This window comes from Lutra lutra, chromosome 8, assembly GCF_902655055.1.
Source record: "Lutra lutra chromosome 8, mLutLut1.2, whole genome shotgun sequence".
In the NCBI taxonomy this organism is placed as follows: domain Eukaryota; kingdom Metazoa; phylum Chordata; class Mammalia; order Carnivora; family Mustelidae; genus Lutra; species Lutra lutra.
Window position 1 is genome coordinate 21,394,748 of NC_062285.1, and position 12,223 is coordinate 21,406,970.

Sequence of the window (12,223 nt, forward strand, 5' to 3'; positions counted from 1 at the left end):
TCGCGAGTCCGCTTTTCAACATGTGATAAATACTGTGGGACACAGACAACACGAAGACACAGTTGACCATGTAATGTAGACTTTTACACAAACGCTGTTTTTCTCATACCTGGAGTAGAATTTCCCTTGCTTGGCTCTCTGTTCATGCTGCAGCCTCATATTTTCTAGTTTCACTGGGCTTGGGATGAATCCGATTTCACAGCCTTCTTTCACCAATCGCCCTATCCACCAGTCATTGTTAAATTTCTAAACACAAAATCAAATTTGTTTGCCATCAGTGCACAGAATATGTTAACTGGTTTATGTCTATGTTAACTGTTTTCAGTGGAGAGGGTATTATGGCAATTATGGTAAACTACGCCTCAACATCACAACTGAAGAAACTCTACTGGTTTCATGGTTGAGCATGTACGAGGGAAGTATTGTCAGTGAGCTCAGAGATCTCGGAAGGCAGGCTGGACCCTTCCTTCTCTTTCCTGCTACTGCTTTGAGACTAGCCTGAATTCCAGCGAGGCTCTTAATAGGATCACCTCCCCTGGTTCCTTCCTACCAAGAGACCATTAGGAATGAGGGAGGGTGACAGATGCCTCTTCCATAATCAGATTACTTAAACATACTAAGAGTGGTCAAGAAACACTGAAATCTACCTGAAATATCTTGTGTCAGAGCAAAATGCCCCTCTGTGCAAACAGGTTTCTAATTCCCGTGGCATGGGGTTCACAGAGGAGTTCTCCACTCATGTGGACGCTGACAATTTCTCTCCTGCCGATGGAATATTTATCCTAAGTCTTTACGATTTGGTCTCACTTCTCTCAGTTGACTGGTAGCTTTCCAATCTGTTCTTGAACATTTCAAAGATGGGCCACTCTGTTTTTCTTTTTCTTCCATGGTAGAAAAGAGATCTCTCTTTAAGCAGCAGCCATCAGGAGGGGACCGCAGATCAACCTGACTTCCTGTTGTAAAGTCTGATTCCAGGCATGTCATTAATTCTGACAACATTTTCTCTCTTTCCTTCCCACCCAGTATTCATATCTCTTTCTAAAAGTTAATAAAATGGTAGGCTCTATATTTTCTAGGATTGGTGCCTGGGTGGCTCAGTCGCTTAAGTGTCTGCCTTCGGCTCAGGTCATGATCGAGTCCCACATCGGGCTCCCTGTTCAGGAGGGGGGGCATCTGCTACTCCCTCTGCCTCTGCCCTTGCTCCCTCCCCCCAACTCCCTGCTCCTGGTCTCTCTCTTTAATAAATAAATAAAATGGGGGCACCTGGGTGGCTCAGTGGGTTAAAACTTCTGCCTTTGGCTCAGGTCATGATCCCAGGGTCTTGGGATCGAGCCCTGCATTGGGCTCTCTGCTCAGCAGGAAGCCTGCTTCCCCCCTCTCTCTGCCTGCCTCTCTGCCTACTTGTGATCTCTGTCTGTCAAATAAATAAATAAAATTTAAAAAATAAATAAATAAATAAATAAATAAAATGCTCAAAAAATAATAAATTCTCCAGGCTTTTTTTTTCCTACATACATAAAAACATATTTGAGTCAAAACTGTACCTTTCTACCTCTTTACCAAACAGTTTTAGAGGATGGCTTTATTTTTTAATAAATTTTTGTTATGTGAGTCTGTCTACTCTAGGCTCTTTTAACTGGCAGTCATCATCTCCTTTACTTAGAGCCCGCATCACAGGGAGCCCTGAAATTTACATACACTCCTCGTGACACATCATCCCTCGGGTGCAAGTTGCTCTAATTCTCATTCCTGCAGGTCCAAGGAAACCTCATACTCAAACACTGCGAACATCATTCAGGGGGAATTTCTGCTCTTTTCATACCATGTTCTGGACAGCAGGCATTTGATAAATGTTGATCTAAAATCAACCTTAATTAAGGGTGTATTTTTCCAGTGGATGGATATGAGTCATTGTTTACTGACAGGTGGAGACTTTCGGCATGGAGATAAAGGGAATGTCCTGCTCGCTACTCCTTGCTTCAGTGGCTCCAATGCCTACATTCTCCCTTTCACTGCAGACATTTACCACCCAAAGAGGGTCCAGGCACTGTGGTCTGCATTCAGGCATTGTCAGCAGAGAGGCGAGATCATGAGCTCTAGGTATTATTAACCCTCCCCAGATGGTTAAACTTGTGATAGACATGAGGGGAAAACGACACACAGCCAAGGTTAAAAATTAAAAAGAAAGAGCACAGGTTATGCATAAAAAAGGATCATCTAGTCTAGTAATTCCCAATTTCTGGGTCACAGAGCCCAGGGGAGCCCTGAAGTTAGTGCAAGACGCCTGTGAGTTCGTTCCTCTTTAAAAAGGTTACATTTATATTAGAAAAGGTTAAGCGGTATTGTATCCGCGGGTGTTACACAAGTCGGGGGTAGGGGGGCACGCCATGCTATGTCACAGCAATAAGAGAGAAGAAACGACGTCTCGAGGTGAAAACTTAATGCGGGTAGAAATTCAAATCCTTTTCCTTACTTCCTTAACATGCAGAAAATCTTTTGCTTCGAAGGAGATGGCCATGCCTGGCACCGGGACATCATCTTCGTGGATTGCACTATAGCTGACATTTGTCCGAACAGCAAATGCAACGGGCTTTGTCTAAGAGGGAAAAGAAAGGGAGAAAAAGGTAAAAAAATTATATATATTACACACATATATATAAACAACCGAGCTCCTCTTTTTTTCTCTCCCATGATACCAACCAGCATACACCAAATATCTGCTGGCGTAGTTTTCTTCCACCTGTGTCCTTTATCACAAAACAGCACGTTCGTATTCACGGTGCGGGAAATCTTTGCATTCTGCACTGCAAACCACCCATCTCTGAACCACGGAAAGGCCACTGCTCTCTTTGAAGGCACGAAAAGTAATGAAGGTGAAGATGAAGTCCAGAAATATGTGTTTACAACGTAACAGCCTGTAGCCACTGGAAATCAGTAGATACACACAGAAGAATAAAATGCTCCTTCTTCTTTGGGCTCAGTGAAAAAAGACCTAGTAACTGCCACTCCCACCCCCAAACAGCTACTTTAATGAATAATTCATGACATAATTCTAGGAAGTACAGCGTCTGGGGTGAAAAAAATAGCCAGAGAATATGTCTAATTCATATTAGAGAATTGCAGGGAATTATGAAATCGATGACCTTTAATTTTTTTTTTTAAAGACTTATTTATTTGAGAGAGAGAGAGAGCTGCAGGGAGGGGCACAAGGAGAGGAGAGAGTCTCAACCAGACTCCACACTGAGTGCAGAGCCTGACGCAGGGCTTGATCTCATGCCTGAAATCATGACCTGAGTCAAAACCAAGAGTTGGCCACCTATCAACGGAGCTGCCCAGATGCACATCAATGACCTTTAATTTTATGAGTCTTCCTCCTTGAGTTCCATCAGCCATTGAAGATGGTCACATGAATGAAGCCATCCTTCATTATTTGACGCTTTGCAAATTCACAGGTTAAGTATTTGTCCTCTGTCTAGGCAATTCCTATTTATATACAAGGTGAAAAAACAGGTAAGCACAGAAATGGTGAAAAGAGGTGTTGTTTAACTGGCATTGTGTTTCTTTACATTGTGGACATGTGGACATTTTCCGAGTAGTTTTTCCCTATTGAAGGAGCTCTTCTTTGGCCTGGCTTGTCAGGGTCGAAAAATGGGGATTTGGAATAAGAGCCGCTCTTTATTTCCAAATTTTCCACAGTTAATCGGTCCCATGGGACTGTTGTCTGGGTTGAGGACCAAGATAAGAGCCATGAAATCAGATCCATCCACAATATGCAGACTGAGAAAGGCTACCACATTCTGGATAAGAGCACAGTAGACATAAAGGGGACATAATACAGGAAATTTGATTCTTGGTAATCACTATGATCTTTAATGACAATGGTGCTTTTTTCCTTGAATGGAAATAGGGACTTAAAAAAAAAAAAAGATTTTATTGGGGCACCGGGTGGCTCAGTGGGTTAAGCCTCTGCCTTCGCCTCTGGTCATGATCTCAGGATCCTGGGATCAAGCCCCGCATCAGGCTCTCTGCTCAGCGGGGAGCCTGCTTTCCCCTCCCCCTCTGCCTGCCTCTCTGCCTACTTGTGATCTCTCTCTCTGTCAAATTAAAAAAAAAAAAAATCTTTGGGGCGCGTGGGTGGCTCAGTGGGTTAAAGCCTCTGCCTTCGGCTCAGGTCATGATCCCAGAGTCCTGGGGTCGAGCCCTGCATCGGGCTCTCTGCTCAGTGGGGAGCCTGCTTCCCCCCTCTCTCTCTGCCTGCCTCTCTGCCTACTTGTGATCTCTGTCTGTCAAATAAATAAATATTTAAAAATAAAATAAAATAAAATAAGATTCTACCACTGAAAGACAATCCTTTTTTAAAAATTGTTATTTTTTAAAATTTAAATCCAATTAACTAAAATATAGTGTATTATTAGTTTCAGAGGTAGAGTTCGGTGATATTCATCAGTCTTATATAAAACCTAGTGTTCATTACATCACATGCCCTCCTTAATGTCCATCACCCAGTTAACCCACCTTCCCATCCTCCTTCCCCTCCAGCAGGCCTCGGTTTGTTTCCTATGATTAAGAGTCTATTATGGTTTGTCTCCCTCTCTGGTTTCATCTTGTTTTATTTTTCCCTCCATTCCCCTCTGATCCTAGTTTTGTTTCTTAAATTCAACATGAGATCATATAGTGATCTTTCTCTGACTGACTTATTTCACTCAATACCCTCCAGTTCCAACCACGTTGTTGCAAATGACAGGATTTCATTTTTTGATGGCTGAATAGTATTCCACTGTATATAGATAACACATCATCTATCCATTCATGTCAATGGACATCTGGGCTCTTTCCATAGTTTGACTATTGTGGACGTTGCTGCTATAATCACTGGAGAGCAGGTGCCTCTTCGGATCACTACATTTGGGGTAAATACCTGGTAGTACAATTGCTGGGTCATAGGGTAGCTTTATTTTTAAGTTTTTGAGGAAACTCCATACTGTTTTCCAGAGTGGCTGCACTGGCTTGCATTCCCACCAACGCTGTAAGAGGGTTCCCCTTTCTCCACATCCTCACCAACATCTGTTGTTTCCTGACTTAGTTTTAGCCATTCTGACTGGTGTGAGCCATTCTGACTGTGGTTTTGATTTGTATTTCCCTGATGCCGAGTGATGTGGAGCACTTTTTCACGTGTCTGTTGGCCATCTGGATGTCTTCTTTGCAGAAATGTCTGTTCATGTCCTCTGCCCATTTCTTGACTGGATTATTTGTTCTTTGGGTGTCGAGTTTAATAAGTTCTTTACAGATTTTTGGATACTAACCCTTTACCTGTAAAGACATTTGCAAATAACTTTACCCATTTGTTGATTGTCTTTGGTTTTCTCAACTACTTCCCCTTTGCTGTGCAAAAGCTTTTTATCATGATGAAGTCCCAATAGTTCATTTTTGCCTTTGTTTCCCTTGCCTCTGGAGACGTGTCTAGCACGAAGTTGCCACGCCTGAAGGCACAGAAGTTGCTGCCTGTGTTCTCCTCTAGGATTTTGACAGGTTCCTGTCTCACATTTAAGTCTTTCATCCATTTTGAGTCTATTTTTGTCAAACACAATCCCTGATAAAGGGATGATGCTTCCATTTTTTCTTGAAACTTCTTTAAATATAATAGATTTTACTCCCACACCTACAATCATATTTCACTTTTATCCAGTGTTTAAAGTAATATACTATTTATGTGATATGCTTTTTAAATCTACCACTTAAAAATTCTTCTAACCATTCACCTTTTTTGCTATGTAGGTTTATAAGTTTTTTTCACTGATAAATATTCTACTTTGAAAAATCTTTATACAAAAAGCCTCTTTCTATTTAGAATTCTTTCCTTGGGACAGATTCCCAGAGGTAGCATGAGTAAGCCATGAGTTAGCAAGACCTTCTTAAATTCTATTCCAAACTACAGTCCAAATGGGCACCATTTTAAACTGCAACCAGCAGTATATGATGGTGCCCTTTAAAAGAAGACATAGTCTTAATCAGACTTGGTTTTACTGCTAAAAATAGGATTTTCTTGAATAGATGTTTCCATTATTCAGGAGAGTCAGATCACAAAAATGTAGATCCAAGATTTTTTTTTTTTTTTAATGTTAGCATGAGCTCTCATTTCCCTCAAGGTCTTTTATTCCTTGGAGGATATAGAGTTTAAGCGTCACATATGTGTTTTTACCGTTAGAAAACAAAAATTTTAAATGTACAACTGTACAGATGACCCTAGGAAAAAAATCTCATGTCTTTTAGGCATTAACTTTTCAAAGACTGGAATCCCAGGAAGAGGAAACACTGAAAAACAGAAACACTGAATGTGTGGGGAAGGCTAGCATATAATGGCAGGGGCCACAGATAATAATTTTATGTTCTGACTGTCTAAGACATCAATACAGAATGTTCTTCCTTCTCCGGCTCATGTCCTGTACCCCATAGTGCCAGCATTAGATGCGGAGCTATAGATGGGAATCCGCTGTATCAACATGCAAGGAGGAAAGAACAGAAGAATCCCGGCCCTCAGTGTCTTTACTATAGGAACTATATTTCTAAAATCGGAATGGACAACAGTTAAAGTGAAGAAGAGGAAAAAGGCTTTTATCAAAATAAGAGGAAAAGACCCCAGGATGTGAACCAAAAGGGCCAAATGACGGTGCTGCCTTTGGTTCCCTGAACTCCTTTCAGCTCTAATTCAAGCAGCACTCCTACTACATGGAAGCCATTTCCCACATCAATTCTGTTCGAATGGGTTTAAGAGCAGGGCATTTTTTTTTTTTAAGATTTTATTTATTTATTTGACAGAGAGAGAGAGATCACTGGTGGTCAGAGAGGCAGGCAGAGGAGAGGTGGAAGCAGGCTCCCTGCTGAGCAGAGAGCCCAATGTGGGGCTCGATCCCAGGAACCCGGGATCAGGACCTGAGCTGAAGGCAGAGGCTTTAACCCACTGAGCCACTTAGGTGCCCCTAGAGCAGAGCATTTTAAATGGGTCTGGTTTTGAGCTTTGATTCTGCCATTTACCAGGTGAGGAAACTGGGCCTATTTCTTACCCTCACTGAGCCATGTTTCCTCATGGCTAAAATGAGAGTAAGAACACCAATATGGCAGCGTGATTATGAGATTTCAGAAAATGCGCATCACGAGGTAGAGGAAATCCTGCAATTTGTGAGGACTTGCATGGACCCCCTGGACGTTATGCTAAGTGAGACAAAGGCAAATCCCATTTGATCTCACTTATATGTGGGTCTAACCACCACCAACAGCCCTACCTCCCGTCAAAAACCCAACCCCATAAAAAATGCATGCACAAGACCAGCCCAGTGCTCGGAATAGAGAATGCTCAATAAATAGGCATTTGTAGGGCATCTGGGTGGCTCAGTCAGTTAAGCGTCTGACTCTTGGACTCGGCTCCAGTCACGATCTCAGGGTCGTGGGATCGAGCCCCGCATCAGGCTCTGGACTCAGCAGGGAATCTGCTGGATATCTTTCCCCCTCTTCTCTCTCCTTTGCTCTTCTCCCTGTGAACCCTCTCTCTCTAAAATAAATAAATTAACTAATTAATTTTAAAAATCTTAATAAAAAATAAACAGGCACTTGCTATACATCATAATAAATGCCATATCTAAATAAATGTTTGCCTTTACTCACCCGTCTTTTAAGGCCCTACACGAACGGTTTCGTCTGTGCTCTTCCCTGTGACAATCCTCAGACCAAACTAGTTAAGACCGTTGAGGGCCTGCCCTACGCCGCAACGTTAAATGACGATTACGTTCGAGATGGTTTTCTCCAGTGTGCGTTCTTGCATACTATCTCAGACGTGAGAAAATAGTACGGCCTCTCCAGATCTGTTGGCTTCCACCATCCTATCTCTTGAATTCTGATTTTCTTCCATAGTCCTCAGTCAGAGGCATTTATTTCGTTAACCAACTTCAAGTCCCAAGGGACCATGGCTTAAGGAATCTTTGAATGTTTATCCCATGAAACCATTTTTATTTTTATTTTTTTTAAATCAAACACACTCTGCTTTCAGTGGGCACCTGCATTTCTGGCCGGTTGGCTGTAGGGTCCACACAGGACTTCCTCCTCTCCTCATTCGGGCCTCTCCGCCCTGTTCCCTCTCACAGCCCTTGTTTACTTTCCCTTTTTCTACCCCCTTCCTAAGGTAAGGTGCAGTCCTGAAGAGCAAACAGAAGCCAGGAAGCCCGGGCCCTACAGGGTCTCCTGCGCAACTAGGACAGAGGGGATGGTAGGGACAGACTGAGCCAGAGCTGTCACACATATCGGACCCCTCCCTGTTCTGGGCCTTGAGGGAAGCAAGGCTGGACCAGGCCTCTGGACCAAAAGTAACATGCGCTCTGAGGAGTGGGCCCTGCCCCTGTTTGCAGGCTCCCCTTCAAGTCCCTCTTCACCCACTCTCTAACCCCAGGGCCTCAAAGGTCTGCCTGAAAGACTTGGTCATGGCTGGAGGGGAAGGAAGGTAGGGAAGCAAGGCCTACCGCCCTAGGGAGGGTCCTAGCAGGACTAGTGTGGAAAACACTTAAATCCCAACTGAGAATGAGATCTGGAATCACCCTCCTCTACAGAATCACTGGGATAATAAACTGATTGGGAGACCACGTGCTCCTTAATTCCACTTTCTTCCCACCTCATTAATGCCGTGTAAGAGCTGTCTTTGGCGGGCCGGCGCCATAGCTGGGGTCTGGTGCCTCTGCCTCCTCCCACCTGGATTCCTGGCTCACTTGTTCTGTGGCTCTGGAGGCCACGTGAGGTGGGGGCCACACTAGCCTACCAGTCTCTGCTTCTCACTCCTGTGCCCACAGAACAAGGCTGATGGATTCCTTTGCCCTTTTTCTGGTACCTTCTAACCACCGTCTGCTCCAGAGCGTCAAGGGGTTGGTAAAACCCTCTTGTTCCTTGTAGTTGCCTTTTCGGCTCCCAGAAGTTAAAAGTCTGCACACTTTAGCTTGTGAACTAAAGCTCAGTAAGTACCGATCTGTAGGAGAGCAGAGCATCTCACCAGCCAGACGAGTAAGCAAGAGTGCTTTCAAAAGGCTGGGTCACTTCACCATAGTACCCCACTCTGGTCTGTTTCCAAGTATGTGTGAAAAGGGAGATGAATAAATAATACAGGTGTAAAGCAATTCTACTCCTCTCTTCCATGTCCTTCATCTTGTACACAGCACGATTTATAATCACATTATAAGAACTATGACTCGGGGATGTCTGGGCAGCGTGCTGGGTGTTATGCAGAGACTGGCGCGTTTCATTGAGTCCCACCAACCACTGGTTTTCCTGGGAGAGGAAGTGAGGCTCGAAAAAGTTCTCCTAGGCCACAAATAATGGGGGAATATTTAAACCCAATGATCTCATTCTAAAGCCCAAACTTTCTGCAGCCCTAGGCTGCCTTTCATTCAAAGGGGTGCATTGAGGGCAATTTCAGAGCACTTAAATGTCTGTGTGAAATTCAAAACTCTTGAAAATTGTATTTTACAAAATGCTCAAAAATTCGGACAGAAAGAGGTAAAAAAAAAAAAAAATCAGGCCAAAGTCTGCCTTGTAGTGTCATTTAGTTCATTTAAAGAAAAAAAAATCAGGTAACACTGAGCAGTTTCACGTGTTAGAACTACAGGCATTGGGGCACCTGAGTGGCTCAGTCGGTTAAGCATCTGCCTTACCCTCAGGGCATGATCTCGGGGTCCTAGGATCAAACCCCACATTGGGCTCCCTGCTCAGTGGGAGGCCTGCTTCTCCCTCTCCCACCCCCCCTGCTAGTATTCCCTCTCTCGCTGTCTTTCTGTCAAATAAATAAAATCTTGAAAACAAAACAAAACAGAACTATGCTCATTTATTGTAAAACTCATGTATTTCCGCCTCTTGGTACTTGAATTGATTTGTGGTCCAGGAAATCAATAACAATGTCAAATCATGATTTTTGCTTATTTGTTTATGACTTTTCTCTCTTCTATTTTCCACAACATATAAAGCTCTATTTTATGCAAAGAGAATTAAGGTATTAAAACACATGTGGTTTTGTGGCTTTCAACAATGCCACAAAGGAGGTGGAACAGGGAGAGCTGAGAGACCACAGCTACTCTATTACAGTACAATGCACTATATATATGAGGAATATACTATAAAGAGTATATACATAAGGAATTTATAATATATATACTATATCTGGAAAGGATAAGGAAAAGTCGTGCAAAGTTCCTTATGAGAAAATGTTTCCTTGACTAACTTTAAGGATTTTCACTGGCCTTACATTTATTCTGGGAGCATTCTAACTTTGCTTTGCAAGTTTATTACTTTTGGAACTATTCCTTTTTTATGTCCCTTTCCTGTGACAGCTGTTGCTGTGTCACCGAGGATGCCTGGGTTTCGATCGTGGAAGCCTAGAGAGTTTTTGTCACTTTCCAGTCTCAGGGCAGAATTCTTCTGGCGGATGACTACATGGAGGTACAAGTACAGCTGAACGCTGAAGATCGGTTTCACTACTGCCTGCCTGCCCCAGGCCCAATCCAGCCCCACTACAGTCCGGCCTGTTGACCCAGAAGGATGGCCAAGCAACATCTCCACCCTCCCGAATGTTCGTCCTCCTCCTCTGACTCACACCCTCTAGCCTCCCTTAAGGTCCTTCATCATGCCGCCATATGCTGAGAGATGAGGCTGGAATCTGGTCACGCACAGGCATGTGCAGAAGCCTGGCTAGCAGGTGCAGGGGGGTGTTCCCGCACAGCTCTGGAGCCATAGGACTTGCTCTTCCACATAGCCCAAGGAAGCTGCATTAGTGTTCCAGAGGCCGGGCCCGTGAGAGCCCACAGGTTTTTGCTGGAGATACGTTTGCAGCAGGAGCACATTTTTATATTTTCTCAACCTTTTGGAATCACTAGCCCTGAGGCTATCAGGACACAGTTATTGTAAGTGGGAGATAATGAACTTAAAAAAATCTGTTTTGTTCTACTTCTGAGAATATATCCAAAGGAATATATTATATATGCATAATATCTATTATATTATCACAACAAAAATATTAGGTTGAAGAGATATCCGTGCTCCCATGTTCCCAGCAGCATCATTTACAATATCCAAGCCAGGGAAATGACCTAAGCGTCCATCGATGGATAAATGGAACATTACTCAGCCATAAAAAGAAGGAAGTCCTGCATTTGTGACATATGGATGGACCCTGAGGACATTACGCTAAGTGAGGTAAGTCAGACAGAAAAGACAAATATCATATGATCTGACATGAAGAATCTCAAAAAACAAAGCAAAACAAATACTCTTTGGTCATAAAGTTGTGATAAAACAGATTATAGCAAGTTTATGGCATTATTTCTAGTTTTCTTCCTAGACAACGATTTAATGAGTTAATAATGAAACCAATCATTTTAAGGGATACAACAAAATGTTTATTAAAAATGTGCTACTGGGGCGTCTGGATGGCTCAGTGGGTTAAAGCCTCTGCCTTCGGCTCTGGTCATGATCCCAAGGTCCTGGGATGGAGTCCCATCATCTGGCTCTCTGCTCAGCAGGGAGCCTGCTTCCCCCTCTCACTCTCTGCTTGCCTCTCTGCCTACTTGAGATCTCTGTCAAATAAATTTTTAAAAAAATGTTTAAAAAAATGTGCTACTGGTAGAATACCTACTTTTATTTTTTTTCCTAAATGATTGTATTTATTTATTTATTTGACAAGCAGAGATCACAAGGAGGCAGAGAGGCAGGCAGAGAGAGAGGAGGAAGCAGGCTCCCCACAGAGCAGAGAGCCCGATGCGGGGCTCGATCCCAGGACTCTGAGATCATGACCTGAGCTGAAGGCAGAGGCTTTAACCCACTGAGCCACCCAGGCTCCCCAGAATACCTACTTTTAAAAAGCAGAATGAGGGACGCCTGAGTGGCTCAGTTGGTTAAGCAGCTGCCTTCGGCTCAGGTCATGATCCCGGCGTCCTGGGATCGAGTCCCACATCGGGCTCCTTGCTTGGCAGGGAGCCTGCTTCTCCCTCTGCCTCTGCCTGCCACTCTGTCTGCCTGTGCTCACTCTCGCTTCTCTCTCTATGACAAATAAATAAATAAAAAGCAGAATGAAATGGACTCAAAATAAACTTCTGGTTGTGATTAATAGAGTTACTTCAATTTTCATTCACCGATTCTTCTTCTTCTTTTTTTAAGATTTCATTTATTTGTCAGAGAGACAGAGAGTGACCTAGCACAA

At 43.3% G+C, this 12,223-nt stretch overlaps 1 protein-coding gene across 12 annotated transcripts in view; it reads right to left on the reverse strand.

Moving 5' to 3' along the window:
* The window catches only part of CACNB2 (calcium voltage-gated channel auxiliary subunit beta 2), a 378,708-nt gene that overhangs the window by 39,152 nt on the left and 327,333 nt on the right, over window positions 1–12,223 (reverse strand). For all 12 annotated transcript variants that reach the window (XM_047743559.1, XM_047743562.1, XM_047743557.1 and 9 more), the window contains 2 exons: window positions 2,474–2,596; window positions 110–246 (listed from right to left, as the gene is read on the reverse strand). In XM_047743559.1, the coding sequence (XP_047599515.1) occupies window positions 110–246; window positions 2,474–2,596 (260 nt within the window). The remainder of the gene's footprint in view (window positions 1–109; window positions 247–2,473; window positions 2,597–12,223) is intronic.